The sequence below is a fragment of the Nasonia vitripennis genome (genome assembly GCF_009193385.2).
Source record: "Nasonia vitripennis strain AsymCx chromosome 1 unlocalized genomic scaffold, Nvit_psr_1.1 chr1_random0005, whole genome shotgun sequence".
NCBI lineage: Eukaryota > Metazoa > Arthropoda > Insecta > Hymenoptera > Pteromalidae > Nasonia > Nasonia vitripennis.
Window position 1 is genome coordinate 65,965 of NW_022279591.1, and position 22,945 is coordinate 88,909.

Genomic DNA, 22,945 nt, shown 5'->3' on the forward strand with positions numbered 1-22,945 from the left:
AATAAATGCTCAAAATTTCTTCCATTTGCTTAAAGACACAAATTTAACCTCCTTTGAAAATGCTGTACCGTCCTGAGCAAAACTTCTCTTGGGATCGCTGCACAAGCTCTGCGAATGCGGTCCATCATGTCATTTCTAGTCGTTGGCTGCTGTGCAAAACAAATATTTTTTAGATAGTCCCACAAGCAAAAATCAGGGGATGTCATGTCTGGTGAGTTTGATGGTCAGTTAATTGGACCTCCGCGACCAATCCATCTTCCATTATAATTTTCATTCAAAAATGTACGCACTTTTCGCGCAAAGTGGGGACCTGCGCCATCCTGTTGAAACCACGTTCTTCTTCTCGTTTCCAAGTCAACATCCTCTAAAAGCTCTGGCAGTCGATCTCTGAACAATGCCAAATAGCTATTCTGGTTAACATTTTGACCGAAAAAATATGGCCCAATCAGGTAACCATTAATGATCCCACACCACACCATTAAACTCCATCGGTTATGATGGTCAATAGCCCTGTACCAGTGGGGATTTGCAGGTGACCAGTAGTGACTATTGTGCCTATTTAATTGGCCATCACTGCGAAATATAGCCTCGTCAGAAAACATAACAAATCTGAAAAAATCTGGATCATTTTGTAAAACTCCTAAAGCCCACTGGCAAAAGTTAATACGCATTAGAAAATGGCGTGGCCTCAGCTCATGAACTAATCTTATGTGGTAATCGTGATAGTGGAGATTATTAAGAATTCTCAATGCTGTTCTTCGTGGTATACCGATTTCTCTTTCAATTTGTCGACTACTAATTTGTGGATTGAGATGAACAGCTGCTAAGGCGGCTATAACATTAGGATCATTTTCGTTGTATTCGTGGTGTCTGCGTTGACGACGAAGATGTCCATCACGAGCTCTTCGAAGTAATCTGAGTAATGTGTCGTGAGTAGGATGCCTTCTTAGAGGAAAGCGTTCAGCTCTGGCATTGTTTTGGGTTTCGCCTAAGATCATTATCATATCAACAATTTCATTGGATTGATAAAATTGCCCATGTTGAAAATTTTGTTTATAATAAGAAAAACTATTTTATTTACATTCAGTCTTTATTGAAATTGAAACTAAACCAAAATAAGAAAGTGACAAGAAAAAAAGGAGGAATTTTCAAACTATAATTTTTAAATCAAATTTGTAACTTCTCATTTTCTTACGTTAAGACATTATGATTTAAATTGAAGACAGCGTGAGAACAATCGTTACAATTCATATTAGATTAAAGAAATTCAACTTAAAAAAAAACATCTAAACTGGAAATTATGCACTTTGGCAAATACAATTATTAAAAAATTTTTTTAATATTACAAAAGCAAAATGCTGTTTAATATTTTATCTTAAATAATGTATTTTTTAACATCTTACCTTTATTGTTTAACCATTTTTTACGCTTTTGAAACGTTAAACTTTTACTTGACCCTGCTTCGACCGTGAATGAATTGACAACATTGATTTTTAACGTTCCATTTCCCACTCCCATTAAGAACTCAGATATTTAAAATTATCATCTTTACTTCAAAATTTACTTATGACCACTAAAAATTTGTTAACGAATGTTAAACAAGCATCCTAGTGAGAGGCAAGGGGACTCACAGTAAACAAGCACCCCAGTGAGAGGCAAGGGGACTCACGTTAAAAAAGCACCCCAAAGGGAACATAATCCTAATACGTCCACGTCGTTGTTCCTGGGTAGCGCTGAAATTAGGGAATTATTTTGTTTTCAAGGTAAATATTTTCATGGTCATTGTCACATTGGGTTTGAATATTCATCATAAAAGTACATTAACTACGATTATTCTATCAGAAAATGCGATTAAATAGCAATTACAGTATTTCTTAACATTTGACCTTGAAATGACCTTGTGAAGGTCATGAAAAAAAAATTTAAATACCGTTTTTACGTAAAATTTCCTGTTCTTTCCGAATCTACTATCAAAAATAGGGGTTCCTATTTAAAAAAAAATTTTACCTTCAAATGACCTTGAAATTAGAGTTCAAGGTCAAAACTAATTGCACTAAAAGATGTCCCCCTTGATCCTGGACAACTTTCATCTGAACAATTTTTCTGTTCCTGGCTTAATTTAGGAGTTATTAGACTGGTTTGATTAAAATGGCCCACCCTGTATATATAATCGCTACGCATAAAACAATTTTGAAATAATAAATTGTTTCCTTATCGCTAACATTAAATGTTATATTACGATCCATAAATAAGGAATACCTAAAGCAGAGATTTCTGCCACACTATGTCATCTAAAAACTGTACTAACATGATCAAAAACCATTTTTTTTTTTTGTTAAAACTAAACGTTTTGTGGATTTCCCAATTATTATAAATTATTTTATTTCTGATAAATTTAGATTGACTTTTACCTTTTTTCCATTCTAATCTTTTTAATTGATTTTTTAAGAATCCACTGTCTAAACCAATTAATGATGAGATATGAATTACTGGAAATTCTATAGTAGACAGACTATCTTGATAAATTCCTTTTTCCGTCAACAAAGTAATAGCCATTTCAAGAGGTGGAGACTAAAAAATTTACTTATATGTAAAAAAATGTATGAACGTACACATACACACACTTACACATACATACACACATACATTGTAACAGAGATTTTTCCCGTCAGCAAAGAGGCGTGTAACTCCTCGTGACGCTGCTCATGCCTTTAGCGCTGGCGTACCTACGCCAGTGATATCTCTCGATGCAGCCGGGCATGTCTCGGACATTAACCGAGAGTTCAGCGTGCCCGATGTCGGCCGACGGCAAACCCCGCGTACCAAGTGCGCGAATGCTGATTCACTCGCGCTTTCTAAGAATCACATGAACACACAGAACTATGCAATAAAACTGAAGCTAACGCGAAAAATGCTTTTACCGAATTTATTCGGCGAAAAGTATAACCAGATTTACAAGCGTTGTTATGCACGCTTAGGTCTGCGTCGCGGTATTCGCCAGCTGATCTAGGACGTTTCGGTGACACGAGACTTTATCGATGCCAAATCTTATTAGATGCACGCACGCACTCGCAAATCGCTCACTTGGATACTCTTATCGATCAGGTCAAGAAAGTCGCAGGGTCCACCAGGTATCAGAGAAGCGTCCTTATCTGCCTCAAGCAGTCGGGAAGAATCAGAGAGCCTAGCGAAATTCTGTATAATATACAAAAATCCTTCGCCTTTGCCTTGGGTAGTAAAAATTCGTGATGTGCGAGTGTCTCGGGAAAGCGTATCTACACTTATTCGCAGCACACGGTAAACTAATTGTCCTGACGAGTGTCGCAAATCAGATCACCTATTTTCCCCCTTCATCTGTACACTTATTCATCCGTAAGTTTTTTTTTCACTTAAAGCTATTTTACAGTTATAGGCTTTAAGCAATCTATAATCTTTCATTAACTTCCTTATAAATTTCTTTGTTTTATATGTAATTTTTGAAAACTCTCTTCTAAATTGTACTTACTGCTGAATTCTACTTGGCATTTATTACACTTCGTATAAATTCTCTGACGCAAGAAATTTTTATTTTGTTCCACTGAAAAAACTTGGAAAATTTATCAAAATTGAAAATATCGTCCTGCGTTTTTTCAGTGATTATGTATGGGTTTTTTCCGACTCTCACACGAAAAAAAGTGAGCCTGGAGGGACACTGGCACTCGTGTGCAAAATAAGAAACGCTTAATAATTATGCCGATAGAGCACATACGCGTGCCATTAGTGCACACAATCGTGCCGCATGAGAACGGTCTAAGCGAAGCCGATGCCTTTGGGCACCCCTCCGAATAATCGCAACCCCAGCACTGAGCACAGACTCGGTGATGTTTTAGCACCAGTTCTTGTGCTACCTCGTTCGCAGCGCGTTCTCGCGGAAGCATGCACGCACATAGTATCACAAAGGCATTTCTGTTCAGCGTGTTCATACTCTATGCCGCGTTTGGCATCAGAGTTCAAGTTGTGGCTAAGTGGCTTATTTTTTGTTATAATTTTATTCAACAAAGGTGTATCACTGATACTATATCCAATTCCAAATAGTTACCAAAAAAAGCCTTTATTGCGCCTCGGGTAATGTTTTACCTGGCTGAGCGAACATTATTTTTTTCGGCATAAACAGCTTAGCCCGGAACGTTGAATTAAAAAAAAAATCGTCGAAAACGATCGTCCCTATCAAAAGATGCGAGCTATTTGAAATAGGATAAAATTCGTCGAACATGCCTTTGAAACAAGAATTTTCTGTATTTTGTCGGATTTTCTCATTTTAGACGATTTAAATTAGGGTTCGACAACTACGAGCAATTTAAAAATTACCTGGGGCGACGATTTTGAAAGGAGATTAAAAAATTTAATATAAAACAAAAGAAATTTACATGGAAATTAATGAAAGATTATAGATATAACTGTAGAATAACTTTAAGTGAAAAAAAAACATAATTGATAGATGGCTCATACGAAATGAGTTTGATGATATTTATAGAGAACTTGTAGAAATATAAAAATTAAATAGTATATTGTGTACCTAGGGCGTAAAGTGGACTTTTTTATATCGAGTGTGGGATTCGCAGTACGAGTGCGTTAGCGAGCAGACGACAAGTACTGCAACCACACAAGGTAATAAAGGTCACTTAGCCCTAGGTGCACACCATATTTTTTGTAATTCATGTATTGATTTCTGCGATTTTTGCCTATATGCAGCACTGAAAAGGTCACCTCTTTCAAACAGCTTTTCACAGTATCATGCACCATTCTTTTTAAAAGATACAAATTAAAAATACAATTATTATATGCATATATAATCATAAGTCACGGTGTATGTATAAGAGTGTCCGCACAACACCCATTGTACTAAAGCAAATATTACTCGCTGTCCACACAAGTCACGTATTAAGTTTGGGCATTTCTGAAAAGTTATACACTAGTCCGCATAAGTCCGCAAAGTAGCTCTAATAACGGTACTAACTCATGCGCATGATTTTTCGGTTCAGAATCGGTCTAGCTTATCTACTGAAGTCATGTCGAGTCTCGATTTAACATCAAACTTCTGGCAAATACCTCTTTGTGAAGAAAGTAAAGAATACACTGCATTTATGTTCGAAGGAAGATTATATGAATTCAAAGTAGTTCCTTTCGGTACAAAAATAAGCAGCGCTGCTTTATTATGCGGTTTATTTCACGTAACTTAAAATCTAGGTGATTCCATATTAAATTTGGTAGACGCTTTCTTATGTATCTCAAAAAGTGAAAAAGATTACCTGGGGCATTTAGAAGAGTTATTTCAAAGTTTAATAAAATGGAATATCACTTTAAGTTTCAAAAAATCTGAATTTTTCAAAAATAAAAGTAGGTTCTTAGTATTTATTCTATCAATAAAGGGGATAAAACCTCAAGAGAATAAAATTGAAGCGATAAAAAACTATCCAATTCCTAAGAATCTAAAACAGTTACAAGCCTTTTTAGGCACAATAAATTTTTACGCGAAATTCGCAAAAAAATCATGCGCATGAGTTAGTACCGTTATTAGAGCTACTTTGCGGACTTATGCGGACTGGTGTATAAATTTTCAGAAATGCCCAAACTTAAAACGTGACTTGTGTGGACAGCGAGTAATATTTGCTTTACTACAATGGGTGTTGTGCGGACACTCTTATACATACACCGTGACTTATGATTATATATGCATATAATAATTGTATTTTTAATTTGTATCTTTTAAAAAGAATGGTGCATGATACTGTGAAAAGCTGTTTGAAAGAGGTGACCTTTTCAGTGCTGCATATAGGCAAAAATCGCAGAAATCAATACATGAATTACAAAAAATATGGTGTGCACCTAGGGCTAAGTGACCTTTATTACCTTGTGTGGTTGCAGTACTTGTCGTCTGCTCGCTAACGCACTCGTACTGCGAATCCCACACTCGATATAAAAAAGTCCACTTTACGTCCTAGGTACACAATATACTATTTAATTTTTATATTTCTACAAGTTCTCTATAAATATCATCAAACTCATTTCGTATGAGCCGTCTATCAATTATGTTTTTTTTTTTTTCACTTAAAGTTATTCCACAGTTATATCTATAATCTTTCATTAACTTCCATGTAAATTTCTTTTGTTTTATATTAAATTTTTTAATCTCCCTTCAAAATCGTCGCCCCGGGTAATTTTTTACCTAGCTGAGCGAACATTATTTTTTCCGATATAAACAGCTTAACCCGGAACGTTGAATTAAAAAAAAATTGTCGAAAACGATCGTCCCTATCAAAAGATGCGAGCTATTTGAAATAGGATAAAATTCGTCAAACATGCCTTTGAAACAAGAATTTTCTGTATTTTGTCGGATTTTCTCATTTTAGGCGATTTAAATTAGGGTTCGACAACTACGAGCAATTTAACCCAAGTTACCGACAGAGCAGCTAACCCAAGTTACCGACCGAGTAACCCAGGTTATTGGGTTATCGAACGGTCTGAAGACCCAAGCTACTGACCCCGGGGAATCCCCGAGGGGGTATAACTCAAGTTTTAGATAAACGAATCCTAACCTAAAATTCGAAAATTTTTTTCCACTATTAGGTGGATAGTGCGAAGTCGGACCCCCCCCCCCCCCCCCCCCCATGTATGGAGTGAAAATTTCGTCCGTTTTGCACGAAAACGCTTTTCCTGACGAGATATAGACAAAAAAACGAATCCTAACCTCAAAATCTGAAAATTTTTTTTCACTATTAGGTGGAGAGTGCGAAGTCGGGCCCCCATATATGGCTTAAAAATTCGTCCGTTTTGCACGAAAAGCTTTCCCTGCCGAGATATAGACAAAAAACGGATCTGAACCTCAAAAATTGATAATTTAATCAAAACTGATGACGTCAATCGGCAGAGGGGGCCGAAACACATCGATACCATTTATCACCTCCCCCATAGCTATTACAGATAGCGAGATACAAAATGATGCTAAAAGATGAATGAAATGACGAAAGATGATTTTCAGATAACGGGTATACGAGACTGCTCGTCGAACTCGTAATATCCGACATCACGTATGCAGGTCCTAGACTGTCTCGACTACTCACCCTATAAAAAGAAGTCGTAGAGCGGGGAACTGTCATTATTTGTCTAACTTGCCTGAGAGTAAGAGCTAAGAGAAATGTTTTGTTCCTGTGGGCTACCTGACATTTGTTAATTAATAATTAAATTTTGACATTTGTTCATAGTTAACACACGACGATGAGACCATGCCTACGACGAGCTCGGAGGAAGGCTTCCTCTCTCAGGGTCTCCCCTGGCGCACAGCTCTGCTCTGTCCGACACGAGCGTGGTGGCGGCGGCTTCCCTTCTGGAGCAGGCCCTGCTGGTGGGAGACTCATTCCCCCGACTCCCATGGACGAAGAAGGAGGTACCGGGGAAGTTGGCTCTGCTGGAGCACGACCTCTACCTCTCCAGCAACAGCGATCTCGTGGTGCAAGAGTTGGCGAAGGTGTGCCCTCCTCGTCAGCAGAGCGTACCGTCGAGTGACGACGAGGAGAAAGAAAATTCTCCCATGCGCTCTCCGATACCCTCTGCTGATAAGAAGCGCGCACCTCGTAAACGCTCCCCGGAAGGTCCCTGCGTATGCAAGGCCACCCGACCATCGCAGGTAGTTGGCGCCAAGCGCCGCAGATTAGATTTTAAGGACTTTTAATTGTATTTTTTTCTTAAATAAAAACAATAAAAAAAAGGAAATCAAATAGAGAGGTAATCTTGATTGGCTGTACCTCACAGATGAGAGCGATGGTAGGGGCTCTTCACCACTTACGTAACTTTGTTACAGTTTGTATTATTGTAAAATTAAAAAGTGACGGGAGTCGGGCGCGTACCTCGAACCTTAAAATTTTTTTTTATTAAATTAATAATGGCCTTGAATCCTAGCGCTTGCTTTTACCACTCAGAGATAGCGCGAACTAGTTTAATTTTTTTTTTTTCAGAGAGATGAAGCCTCCACCTTCGCTCTCACCTGTGAGGTACTACCAACTTATCGTCACTAATGAGCCTCTTACCACGAGTGGTTTGCCAATATCTGTTCGAACGTGTAGCACTTTTAGGTGTATATAAGGAGCCAGGGGTCCGAGATTTCTTCAGTATCAAAAGTTTTTCGAGGAGTGAACAACTCTTCGGAAGACCTAGAGGAAAAACAGCCTACGAAGAAGACACTCTTCAGGGTCATCATGGCTTCTGTGGAGGACTGCACGGAGGCCGTCGCCATGATGCAGGAGGCACTGAGTCTCATGGTTGAGGGCGCCATCGACGATGCATCCGTGGAACGCTGGACCAACGTCATTGTACCCGATCACATCGCTACCTTCGAGCGCCTCTTGGAGACACCAGGGCTAAGTGTGCCAGAGAGACAGAAGTACCAGTCTGCAGTGGCACCCCTGCATACTATGCGACACAGAATGAGCTGTTGTGTCAAGCGTGGTGGAAGCCTCCAGCAGCCAAGTGTAGCTTGGAACGAAGTGAAGTCGGCTTTTACGAGTCGTATCAGATCGGGTGTGATCACGAACATGAGACATCTGGACTTATCCACGTTCATGGATGACGCTAGAGCTCTCTTCGCCTCGAAGATCGAGCTCGCGCTCCATGAACACAATGCTGTAAAAGTGAATACAGTGCTGGCAGCCGAGTACGTGATCATCAAGAATGACGAGGAAACGAAGGACATCAAGTAGTTCAACACGAAGAGTGCGTCGATTTATCAGACCGCTGACTTGACCACTGACTTGAAGGAGTGGTTCACCGCGAACGTCCAATAGCCCATTTAACGCGACATGGAAGAATTCCAGCTGGACCCTGCACTCCATTCTGAACTTGACGGTGAATGTGAACAAGTTGAATCCGATGAGAGGAAGCTCCTACATCGATCTACTATCCCTCATAAAGTTGAAGCACGCATGCATCAACGTTAAAAACAACGACAACCAGTGTTTCAAGTGGGCTGTGCTATCCGCGCTTCATCCAGTACCAGATCATGTAGATAGAGTTTCAAAGTACCAGGAATTCGCGGACGAATTAAACTTTGAGGGTATTGACTTCCCAGTGCCGCTGAAACATATCGTCAAGTTCGAGAAGCAGAACGACGTGTCGGTGAACTTGTACATACTCAAAAAGAGGGGTGAGAAATTTGAAGTGTCTCCGTGCCACGTGACGGCGTCGAAGAAGATCAAACACGTCAATCTTCTCTTCATGCAAGATTACTACGTGGACGAGGACGACGACGACAATGAAGAGGTGGAGGACGATGACGACATCGAGCTATTGCCTAAATTCCACTATGTGTTGATAAAAGACCTGTCGAGGCTAGTGAGTGCGCAGTTGTCGAATCGAGCACACAAACAATATATCTGTGAAAGGTGTCTCCATTACTTTCGTAATCAATTAAAACTGCGGGCTCACGAGGTCGACTGCGCACAAGTCAATCAGTGCAAAGTGAAACTGCCCACGAAACACGACAACATCCTCAAGTTCAAGAACTTTGGGCACAGAGAGCGAGTGCCTCTCGTCGTCTACGCCGACTTCGAGTGCCTGTTGCGACCTATCGACGACAACGAGCGTGCGTACCAGCAGCACGAGCCATTCAGTGTCGGCTACTACCTCAGATGTAGTTTCGACGATTGTCGTTCCGAGTAAAAGTGCTACAGGCAGATAGACGAAGGCTCGCAAAGTTCAGCCGAGTGGTTCAAAAGCCTGCAAGCTTTGACTGTAGAATTGAAAGAGATATACAAGAACCCCAAACCTATGAATGCTCTCACAGCTTCGGAGAGAGAAGAGTTTGAGAGAGCTAAAGTCTGCCAGATCTGTCGGAAGCCATTCTCAGCTGAGGACACGAAGGTCAAGGATCATTGTCACCTCACGGGAAGGTATGTATACTGAATTATGTCATCACAATTTGATTATTTCTAACCTCACATTGTTCTGTGTATGTGTTTCAGGTACAGAGGTCCAGCGCACAATAAGTGCAACATCAACTACAACGACTCGAGAACCATACCCGTGATATTCCACAACCTCCGCGGCTACGACTCTCATCTTTTTATCAAGGAGATATCAACCTGCTTCAAGGGTCGAGTGTCGCTCATACCACAGACCAAGGAGCGATACATCTCCTTCTCCAAGTTTGTCGAGGGTACGGACTTCAACTTCCGATTCATCGACTCTTACCGCTTCATGGTATCCAGTCTGGAGAAGCTCGCCTCTTACCTCGAGAAACTGAGCATTGCAGAGGGGGAGTTCCAGCTGGATTACACAACTGATCAGGCGGAGTTGTTGAAGAGGAAGGGGGTGTTCCCCTACGACTACATCAGCTGCTTCGACAAGCTCAAAGAGACTGAGCTACTTACCAAGGAGCAATTCTACAACAGCCGACGACGACTACGAACACGCCAAGGCTGTGTGGCAAGCCTTCGACATCCAGACTCTTGGAGAATACTCGGACCTGTATCTCAAGACGGACGAGCTCCTTCTCGCCGACGTCTTCGAGAACTTCAGGGACAACTGTCTCGAAGCTTACGGCCTCGACCACGCACACTACTACACCACCCCTGGCCTCACGTGGGACGCCATGCTCAAGTATATGAACATTGAGCTCGAGCTGCTGACTGACGTCGACATGCTCCTGTTCGTCGAACGAGGCATAAGAGGTGGTGTGAGTCAGTGCTCCAACCGTTACGCCAAGGCCAACAACCGATACATGGGAGAGAACTACAACGAGGCAGAGGAGTTCAAGTATCTCATCTACTACGACGTCAACAATCTCTACGGTTGGGCGATGCGGGAGTGTCTGCCATACGGCGGCTTCAAGTGACTTTTTCCAAGTGCCAGACGATCATCCCGTGGGCTACATTCTCGAGGTCGACCTCGAGTACCTTGAGGCACTTCACGACGCCCACAAGGACCTGCCCCTGTGTCCCGAGCGTATGCCAGTTCCAGGCACCCGACAAGAGAAGCTGATGACGACTCTCCACGACAAGGAGAGATACGTCATCCACTATCGTAGTCTCAAACAGGCTCTCAAGCATGGGCTGCGACTGAAGAAGATCCACAGAGTCTTGAAGTTCGACCAGAGGGCGTGGCTGCGATCGTACATCGATTTGAACAGCGAGAAGAGGAAGCAGGCTAAGAACGAGTTCGAGAAGCTCCTCTACAAGCTCTTCAACAACGCCATATACGGAAAAACGATGGAGAACGAGCGCAAGCGAATAGATGTGAAGCTCGTCACAAAGTGGGGTGGGCGATACACGGTGCAGAAGCACTTGTAGCCAAGCCCAACTTTCACAGCTGCTCCATTTTCAAGGAGAATCTCGTTGCCGTGAAACTTGCACGCACAGAGATCACCGTGAGGAAACATCGTGTACGAGGTAACGGATATAGACATGTACGAGGTCATGAGGCGGGATATCGACCACTTCAATACATCGGACTATCCCGAGACGAATCGGTTCGGCATACCTCGTGCCAACAAGAAAGTGGTCGGCCTCATGGAGGACGAGTGTTGCGGCCGTGTTATGACGGAGTTTGTGGGCTTGCACAGCAAAATGTACAGCGTGAAGATCAAGGGCCAAGATGTCATCAAAAAGGCTAAGGGTGTGAAGGCTGCCGTCGTCCGAACGACCATCACGTTCGACGACTACGTGGAGTGTCTACGCTAGAACACCAGGCAGACACGACAGCAGTGCAACATCCGCTCTCGACTTCACGTTGTACGCAGCGAGAAGGAGAGCAAGATAGCGCTGAGCCCACACGACAACAAGCGCTACCTCGTCCCCGGCGAGACGGACACACTGCCCTGGGGGCACTACGCCATATCGGAGGAGGAGCTCCTGATGAATCTTGTAGGGACGCGGACCCGCCAGCGCGAAGAAGTGGTGGGGACAGCCCTACATAAGGCGGAGCGTCGCGGACCTGGCATCATTGAGCAGTCCGAAGAGCGAGAGAGCAAGATGTCTCGAAAGGAACATTGAATACCATCTACGAGTTTGATCAGAGGTAAGTGTGTGTGTGTGTGATAGGTATTTATCGTAGAAAATCTCGATAATGACGATTCATTTGTTTCAGAAAATGGACATCACCAAGCTGAACCAGATCGCACATGGAGGCTTTTTGCCCACAAAGAAGTTCTCCGAGTGTGCGAAGAATCATCAATTCCTGGTGACGGCGCTGAGGAAGGTCAGCACCAAGTACGGCAAGAGAGTCGTCGCGGAGCTCAACAACGAGTTCCAGATGTTCCTACCCAGCCGAGTGTCGGATGCACTCAATAGGAACGAAGACTTCTTCGAGAGCCTGCAGGAGTCCATCCAACACTACAAGTTATTTGTTAAATACACCAATCACAATAACATTGAATTTAGTGATTAATATTCAATAAACTGTATTATTTAGTGATGTTCAATAAAACAAAAAGTTCAAAATAAACTGTTTTATGTATTGTATTGTAAAAATAAAAAAAAAAGAGATAAACGGAGAGTTATACGAGTCGCGCGGTTGCCTCTCACCACTCGTGGTAAGACACTCATTAGTGACGTTGAACTGCAAGTACCTTACAGGTAAGAGCAAAGGTGGGGGCTCTCACCATCTCTAAAAAATTTAGGATTAGAAATGACACTATCATATTATAAGTTTAAAAAAAAATTCTTTATTTCATTCTTTTTTTTTTTACACCGATGATTTGTCAGTCCAGCTGTTGTGAGTGCTGTCGAACCCCAGCCACTTGACGTAGACTTGATTTCCCCGTCTCTTCAAGACTTTCTCCACGAGGTATACGTCCGGATACTTGGTCTTCGAGAGTTCTTGTTCGTAGAATCCACCAGCTATGGGCTCGTCACGATAGTCCTTCAACTTGTAAGTCACTGGATTGTTAGGAATCACGTGGCTGACTGTGAATATCTCCGTGGACCAGTTGGGTGTGTATCCTTTATCGAACACTTGCTTGGCGTTGCTCACGCGTACTTTGTCGCCAACCTTGAACTTCTGATTTTTCTTCGTTACTCCGGACTTTTTACGAAATCGTTTCAAAACTTGGGCTCGATGGCTAGAGACTTCGTTGGGTTTTATACCGATAGTTCGATGCTTGGTATCGTTGTACTTTGCTATGAGATCGGGCAAGATGTCGAGCCACTTGTAGTTTCCTCGTAAGCTGAACTGTATCCACATCTTGTTCTTGAGAGTCCGATTGAAGCGTTCACATATCGAATCTTTGAGATTGCTGTATGTGGAGTAGAGATTGATGTTGTAGAGCTTCATGAGATTCTGGAAACTCTTGTTGTAGAACTCCTTGCCTTGATCTGTCTGCAAATTTGTAGGTACTCGTCCTTGACGCAGTACAGACTTCATCGCTGCAGTGACTTCTGCAGAGCGAGAGAGAGAGAGAGAGAGAGAGAGAGAGAGAGAGAGAGAGAGAGAGAGAGAGAGAGAGACCTGCAGCGGGGCCACCAGCACATTGTGCGAGGTTGGCCACGCCGGACGCTTCAGACAAAGAAACGTCGCGGCGTAGCGAGAACCGAGCGGAAGAAGCGGCACGCACGATCGAGTTCGCCAACAAAGGAGAGAGAGGAGTGGGGAAGAGAGCGGGTCTCCGCCGGTGCGGTCCGACTAGGCCGAGCGCTGGGTCGACTGCCCGCGAGACGCGAATAGTGACTGCGAGAGCACCGGGACGGTACGAAGGAGAGTATCGTTTACGCCCTATGTGGCTGAAGCGCGTGGGAGGCAGAAGCCACCGCGTTGTAGGGAGGGGTTGGGTGAAATATAGCGGATTTATTAACGAGAAGCAAGAGATTACTTATTTCTGTCCTTTCTCCCCATGTGCTCCCAAACGTACGGCGACTGCGATACAAAAGATTCTGAGAATATATTTAAAAAAAAATTTATAAAAAAGTTAAATAAAAAATTTTTTTTTCAATTTTTTTGTATTGAATTAATTTTCACCTTTGGGATTCCCAGTCTTGGGTCCTATCGCTAACTTGCGTTATACTCCCTCGGGGATTCCCCGGGGTTAGTAGCTTGGGTCATCAGCCCGGTGGATAACTTTGGTTACTCGGTCGGTAACTTGGGGTAGCTGATCTATCGATAAATTGGGTTACTCGGCCGGTAAGTTGGGTCAGCTGCTAGGTTGGTACCTTGGGTTAGAGACCTACCTTACCGACGGTAGGTAAGTTGCCCGGAACCGGCCTAGCTTATCTACTGACTTCCACCCCGAAACATTGTTGTAAGAGTTCCTCGATATTTTGAGGTGATTCTAGATCATCTAGATCATAAAGATCTAAATTCTAGATCATAAAGATCTAAATTCTAGATCATAAAGATCTAAATTCTAGATCATAAAGATCTAAATTCTAGATCATAAAGATCTAAATTCTAGATCATAAAACATCTCGTTTACCTTACGTGCGTCTAAGCATAAATGAATTGTCCCGTCTTTTTTAAATACGGGTACAATAGAAGTTATATAATTACTACTCGATCGTCGTATGATTTTCCAATCCAACATTCTTCCGATTTCTTCTCTGAGTTTACTTTTCATATTAGTTTCTACAGGATATGGAGGGATAAAAAATGGTTCAGGATTTTTTACTTTGATTTTATATTCGTATGATGCTAATCTGCCCGGTTTCTTATAGAATACTTTTCGATATTTTTGCAATAAATTTCTGAGTTCATTGATCGTTTCTGGACTTTTCGTTATACAGAATCTCCCCAAAAAACTTTTTTCAAAAGTGAAAACCTTGGCAAGAAAAAGACTAATAAACGTAGTGAAATCTCTAAATATTAAAATGTCAAGTAAATATTTTTTGCTATACGCGTTAAGATATAAAATTAAAGTTAAAATTAGTTTTCCCAAAAAATGATATCTTAATGCGTATAGCAAAAAATATTTACTTGACATTTTAATATTTAGAGATTTCACTACGTTTATTAGTCTTTTTCTTGCCAAGGTTTTCACTTTTGAAAAAAGTTTTTTGGGGAGATTCCACATCTTTTACAAAGCATGTCCTCCTTGCTATTGCATTTCATGAAATCTTGATCTATTCGATAGACAATAAGCTACTATTGCTTTAGACATTGATCGTATCGCGCATATAAAATCGTATAACATTATTACACTGAGAGAGAACTGCGTTAATAGTATCATTTAACTGTGATTTCAAGATTTCCGCTGAAGCGCTTTAAGTCACTGGACCGCTCTTTCTAAGCGTGCTAGAAAATATGCTTTTGCCTGCGTCCGCTATTTTGTGTTCGTCTGAATTATTTGTGACTGCGTAAAATGGTTGCAAGTCTGTTTGTTTGTGTAGATTGCTTAATAATGCAAATCAGAGTTGTTTGTATTGCATAAATTGCATTTGACTTATTGCCTAAATTGCAATATGTGTGTCATAGGAGGATTTGATTATTATTATTGTAATAAGTTTGAAAACCCGGTATCCTGACAGCATCGCCAATGAAACGGTCACGACTCTTCTTGGTCCGTAACGCGTATGAGATTTTAAATTTTAGAGAAGAGAAGTAATCATTTACTGATCTACGTCCAAATTTTGACAACAGATCATAAATAGAAAAATAATTATATAGTGGTGTATTAATCTCATATGAGACAGGTCCGGGATACCAGGTAGTGGAAATTTATTTCAATAATAAAAGTTTTTATAACAAAATAAATATATTCAAATTATATTTTAGGATAAGAATATTGCATTAATTGTTGTATATATTCTGTGTCACAAAATATATGAATAAATCCGCTTTGATTTTTACAAATAAGATTTTAAGTAGATACGCTTGAATTTGCGTTATCTGCTTTAGTTCGAAATTTTTATAAGTGTTTAACAAGTCTTTGAATTTATGACAAATATAGGACTTTATGATACGATATCGTGCCTGACTCGAAATTTTATAAGTATAGAAATGATTCGAAATAATTCTAAGTCGTTTATTTTCTCAAGGCGTGAGCTGATCTTGAGAAGAGACTAGGCGTTTAAGGGGGAAACTCTAGGATATTATTTAAAAGTACATTAGTTATGGTATGAATAAGGGGATTTGGTTTAAATTTCATAGAAAAAGTTTTATAAGCATATTACTGATTTTTTTATCAATTTTTGATTAATTTTAACATAACTATCATGTAACTTTTTTTCTATGAAATTTAAACCAAATCTCCTCATTCATACCATAACTAATGTACTTTTAAATAATATCCTAGAGTTTGAGCTAATTTAGGCCATTCGTTCCTTGGGAATCTTACGGTAAGTAAATTATGGACTCCCTACTATACGTAGGTATTATAAAGGTATATAGAAGGTCTAAAACCATCAAAATAAAGGTAATTATGTCTAAGAATAGTAATAAAAATTTGGTTCATTTATATAAGTATTTATAAATTTTTAATGAAAAATTTTGATTTTAATTTCAAAGGTGGTGTGCCCCCTTAAGTTGCGCTGGAGCTAGTGAGCTAATACGGGTTATGCGGGTCCTTTTATAGGCCACGGAGAGAGCGGGAATCGAGCCGCCGGAAAAACTATCACATTCATACTTGCACACACAAGATACACTAGAATATCAAGAACAACAGCAGCAGCAACAACAACAACAACAATTACAGCTTCAACAACAGTAGCAACAACAACAGCCACGACAGTAGCAGCAACAACTACAACAACAACAACAACAACAAATTGATTTAACAAAGACGCAAAAAGAGAATAAAAGTGATCTTGGTCATAATAAATTCACGCAATCCCGGTCGATAATTAGTTAGTCAGTTATTGAAAAATTAATTGAAAAGATAGAAGAGCCGGTAAAAAGATTACAGCAGCAAAACAATAATATATTGAGTGAACTTATAAAAATGAACAAACATTTAGAATCATTCTTGCAATTATTAATCACACATTCATACTTGCACACACTCATTCACACCTATATACAAAAATCATTTATACACTGATAATATAATGTGCACGCCGTGCCGCCGCTCGCTCTCTACTCCTACTCTCATTATAATTGCGCCGCTGCGCTCGCCGCTCGGTCTATATAGATATAGGCACGTGTTGCGCGTTTTCCCTGCTTTCTTGTTGCTTGCCGCTGGCTGGCTCGTGGCGCTGCTGTTGTACTGCTGCTTTGAGCTCAGCCGTCAGCTGTGGCGCGTAGCTTCGTATTGGGAGTGGGGGAGCATAAGATGCTCTTGTATAATCTAAAATGTTGTTTCATATAATTTAGTATTAAATATTTATAAATATTTTTGCGGAGCTTGTACGGGGTGTTACAAACGCGTGTAGATAATACAGTCAGCATCTGCCACGAAAGGTGATTAGAACCATCTAAAGTGCGCAGGATTATAATAATAGTAAGTTGTTAAGATAAATCATAGGTACTTTACAATAAATAAATAAATAAGACTAAACGTACTAAATACTACTGTAAAACGACAACATCCTAAACTAAATTTAGCGAAACTCCGTCAACTCTGTAAACTGAACGTCTGTGAAGTGCTCTGGGCCAATAAAAACATAACAATCAATATAAATAAAACCCTTGTGTACTAAATTGATAATAATAACTAAACCTCAATCAAAACAATTAAATTCAAATCAGCTTCGCAGTTACGTCGTGCAGGTAAGAGTACTTTACTTGTGGACTAACCATCAGCATCCACACACGAGACGAATTAAGCGGATATAACGCGCAGTCCGCAGGACACCGAAGTGTCACAAGCGACTTGCCTGCAACGACCGTAAGTACAGCGGACACTCACACGTCCGCCAAACGCAGTCTAGGACAGAATACCGTCCGCACGCAAATACGCGTCCGCGCAGACTAGCAGCGCGAAATTCGTATGAGCTATGATTCATCGCGCTTCTTCACTCTTACTCACACTCTCAACGCTCCCGATTTCTCCTCTTCTCCCCCTCGGCGATCGCGAATCCCCACAAAGTATGCCGATTGCGACGCTGTTCCTCCCAACACAGGTGCGCAACACCTGATGTCTCGAATCCACCAGGATTTGTTGTTTATTTGCGGGATTTTTTGCAATCACCGATACGTTTGGGAGAACGCAAGGGAAGAGGAAAAGAACACACAACTTTATTTAAGTTTCACAAATATATTTCGCCCAGTCCTTCGTCCCTACAACGTGGTGGCCGTAGCTGCCCACACAGGGCTCGCCGTTACCCCTCTACTCTCACCCACGCACTCGTCGTCACGCTAGTCCCGAAGCTCTCGCTCCTAAACCCAGCCGTCTCTCTCTCTCTCTCTCTCTCTCTCTCTCTCTCTCTCTCTCTCTCTCTCACATACACGCGCACGCCTCGAAATTCTCGCCTCTGACGTCACGCGGTTTTACTCGTATACGCTCTCTCTCTCTCACAAACGTATATCGGCTCGGCGCGGCTCGCTCGAGTAGCTACGCGGCCGACGCTCTCTCTCTCTCTCTCTCTCTCTCTCTCTCTCTCTCTCTCTCTCTCTCTCTCTCTCTCGGCGACTCGCCGTCGGCCGTCGAATTCCACGAATTCTCACCGTGCACGTCAGCCAGCGAATTCCACGAATTCCCGGGACGTAGCTCGCGTCCGAGAAAACGCTGGCCTCGCTGGAGCCGATCGCCTCTTCTTTCTTGCATCGGGTAAGGTTGCCGTGCAAACAGCAAAACGCGGTTTGCGCGGCTGCGACGTTTGCAACGTCGTAATCCCCCTCATTGCGACGTTGGAAACGTCGCAGCCGCGTCGATACGAGGAATCTCAGACGATGCGGCCAAGCCCTGAATGCGTGGAAGAAACAAGCGAGTCGGCTTGTTGTTGTCGGCACCAGCCTGTCCTTAAGTTCGAGGAACGGGCTATCTAACCGTCAACGTCGGCGCGAGAATGAGCATCGTTGGTGCGAGAGGTGATCGGGCGCCAGCAAGAAGCGCGGGCCTGACGGGCCCGAGAACGAGCGCAAAATCCGCCCGTTCTCTTCCAACTGTCATCGGAGTACGTCGACGTGCGAGATAAGTGACGTGTTCTCCTTTACTCGTCGACACCAAGTCGACGATTAGAGGAGATTGGGAGAGTCTCCCGAGTGTGCGAGAGTGCGCGAGAGTGCGCGAGAGTGAGTGTGTTCTAGGTGCAGCGCGTTGGCATTAGGAAGTACTTCCTAGTGCATTTCCTAGTTCCAACGCTCGGACGAGCCATTCGCCCCTCGTTATTCACCGTGCTTTTTATAACAAGTGTATTTTTGTAAAATTTTGAAAACTTTGAAAATTTTGGATATTGTTTCAAAAGTTTTTAACGATTTAAAGCTTTAGTATTGAGATGGAAAAAAATAGATCGAGAGGAGCGAAAATGGTCGTTTTCGCCCCTAGGAGCTCCTCTCGATTTCCGATTCTCAAATTATTTTAGGCTCGTTCTACCTTATAGGGAGCGAAAGTGGATTAATTTATACATGTATTATGACCAGGGATCTTGCTCTACATTTTGTCCGACGCTCGGAAAACCTTATTTTCGGTCCACTTTATAGGCGCCGAAAATGATCTTTTTTATACACGTGTTATAAAAACTCTATATTAGGCTGTGAAATCGACAACGTAAAAAATAATTTAAAGCATGTTTTTATTTCTATGTGTATTCTTTATAAAAATAATCAATTTTTAATTTTATTTCATAGGATGGTTTAAATTATTCAATAGGGTTAAACTATTTCTTAATTGATACTGATAATCAAGAAGTCGATATAGTATAGTCGAGAATAGTATGTAGCAGCACCGACGACCTTAAGAAAATCAGTCAAAAAGCGACAAAAATGAAATTTGTGAAACAGGACAGTTACAATAGCAAGAAAATACGTCAAATGCTGACATAAGTATATTGTAAGAATTTGATTTCAATATTGATGGCATCATTAATGCTGAAATTATAAATATGTCAGAAGAGAAAGTGCTTGAAATATATAAAAATTTAACCAAATCATTAGATAATGAGTAAAGACAAGATACACTAGAATATCAAGAACAACAGCAGCAGCAACAACAACAACAACAATTACAGCTTCAACAACAGTAGCAACAACAACAGCCACGACAGTAGCAGCAACAACTACAACAACAACAACAACAACAAATTGATTTAACAAAGACGCAAAAAGAGAATAAAAGTGATCTTGGTCATAATAAATTCACGCAATCCCGGTCGATAATTAGTTAGTCAGTTATTGAAAAATTAATTGAAAAGATAGAAGAGCCGGTAAAAAGATTACAGCAGCAAAACAATAATATATTGAGTGAACTTATAAAAATGAACAAACATTTAGAATCATTCTTGCAATTATTAATCACACAACAGCCTCAGCAGCAGCAGAAAGGAAAGAAACGGAAATCAACTGAAAAAAAAAATTTGAGAAAAATCCTCAAATGTTCATCATGCCTTCAACCAAAATAAAGTAAACACTAATAAGAATTCAAAAATACGATAATATCTGTAATAAGTTGTATTTTTAGCATTTTTCACTATAGACATAGATATACTTTTTTTGTAAAATATTCTCACCTTTTCAATAACAATACCCTTAAAGTTATATATATATATATATATATATATATATATATATATAACTTTAAGGGTATTGTATATATATATATATATATATATATATATATATATATATCTTATAAACCATTAGAACCTTAATATTGGTGAAAGTAAGAGTTCGATCCAGACTACGACCACCAAAAAATTCATAGAGATACCTTTTTGTAGTGCAAAAGTTCCTGTATGGGTCCCTGAATGGCAGAGACCCTGTATCTTTGATTAAAAATGAAGTTATCCATAAATTTGTGCTAAAATGATTAAAATTCATATTTAAAGCCTGTGGCAAAGCTTATAAATTGCTTGAAGCATTCCTAAAAATTTCACAGAGGTAGCGACGATTAAAATATAGAAAATCACCGTAGGAGAAAATTGCTTAGTGATAAATTATTTAAATACATGTTTGCTTATAGAAATAAATTGCGTCACTTGGATCATCGCCAATAAAATCATAGAACTTGATTTTATTGTTACAAATATTCATACCGAAGTCAAGGAATCGTAAATATATTATGTCTCTTGCAAAAAAATATAACATAAATCATACACTCGATCATAATTTTTCAAAGTCAGTCGATAATTGAGTTAATTTTTGTATGTCTTTCTATCCATCTTTGATGTCTACTCCCCCGGACTATGGTGCGTCAAGACAGGTCCCACTTCACGGAGGAGGAGTGGGCGTTTGTTTTGGCGCGCCATAGTCCGGGGTATACTACTAACACTTGTTTAAATTATTAAATCAGTAAGTATTTAAAAGATTTGTCGATATAGTGTGCCTCAAATGCACGTTTACGCACGCTCTGCGTGCGTTCAAGCACATTTTCCGCTTCCTGTATCGAAAAATAACGTTCGATACATATGCGAAAAGTTGATTCTACACGAGTAGGAGGATTGTCCGCCAAACGAAGCAAGTTTGCGCACTTAATTGATTGTAGAATCACTATGATTTTCTCACCTGAAATTTTCATGTCCAACATTTTAAAATCAAAATATTGCTTAAAATTCTTCTCGCTTCGCTCGCGATTTACAAATCAATTGTGATGATATTTAATTATTTGACGTGTTATTAAATATACTGCTAAATATTAGATGTACACTCCATGGTATTCTAATTCTTGTGGAACATTTTTGAAAAGCTCCAATCAGATTGCTAGATTGATAAATTCTGACCAATCAAATGCATAAGAATTAATTATCGTCAAGTATAAATGAATATATTTAATATAGCCAACATTCTATAAAAGTAGTTATAGCTACAAGTACACAGGACCGACTTTAAAATTATAGAATATAATAGAAATAAATTTGAATATTAAAAAATGTTTTTAAACTTTTTGTAATTATTTGATGACAGTATTAATTATATTAACAAAATCTAACAATAAAATAAAATTAATTAAACATTTTTTTTATTTACACTAGGGGGGTACCACCACCCCCCTTACTCGCTTCGCTCGCCAACCCCTTACGTTCGTTACAAATTGGTGTGCTTATGGCCGCGGTGGCTTACAGCCTTGCATTGCTTCGCGATGTAAGGCACGCAAAACTCTTCGAGTTTTGCGTTTGAGGCACGACCGCTGACGCTCGCCATGCCCCCCGACGCTCGCGCTTCGCGCTTCGCACTCGCCTTACGCCCACTAACGCTCGCGCTTCGCGCTCGCTATGTCCATCGGCGCTCGCGCTCGCTATATATTTAACGTTTGTGTTTTACATTCGCACTGTTACCTATTTATTAAAAAAACAAATCAATAAAAGAAAATTTTTTTTTATAAAATAATTATCTTTTTATAGAACTTAAATTCAAAATTTTCATTTATATTAGATTCCATTCCGCTCCTAAACTCATGAATTTTGCACAAAGATAGATTTATTACCAAACAACAAATATGTCTCGGTTTTGCGCAATTTGAACAGAAAAAGGATTTCTCATATTATCATTTAAATAAAAAGTCGTACAACTGTTTGTTGGCTCTGTCGAAACGAGCTTGACTACTGCGCATACATTGTGCGCATCGATCTGGCGACCGGCTGCTGACATGTCCACGCAGCCGTCTGATGCCGTGTGTTTTGACGTTTCGAAACAGCCTCCCGGCCTCCGCTAACCGCAATGTGCTATTGGGGATGGACGCGTTACGCAAACTGAACATCCGCTTGATCATGACGAGTGGGCGAACTCATCCAATAATCCAACCCCGCCATGCAACAAATAATCGACGAGGCTGTCGAAGAAATATTACAGGAAGATGTGATTGAGCCATTCGACAGCGCTTGGAGCTCCAACATAGTTCTCGCAAAGAAGAAGGATAGAAAGAGGCGTTTCTGCATCAACTTCCTGGGCATCAACAAAA

At 40.6% G+C, this 22,945-nt stretch overlaps 1 protein-coding gene across 1 annotated transcript in view; it reads right to left on the minus strand.

Moving 5' to 3' along the window:
* Positions 1-2,405: 2,405 nt before the first annotated feature.
* Positions 2,406-22,945, minus strand: part of LOC100117795 (ATP-dependent DNA helicase Q4) — a gene marked incomplete at its 3' end in the record, with an annotated part of 242,903 nt that continues 222,363 nt past the window's right edge. The window contains exon 6 of the mRNA XM_031921346.1: positions 2,406-2,571. Coding sequence (XP_031777206.1) covers positions 2,406-2,571 — 166 coding nt within the window. The remainder of the gene's footprint in view (positions 2,572-22,945) is intronic.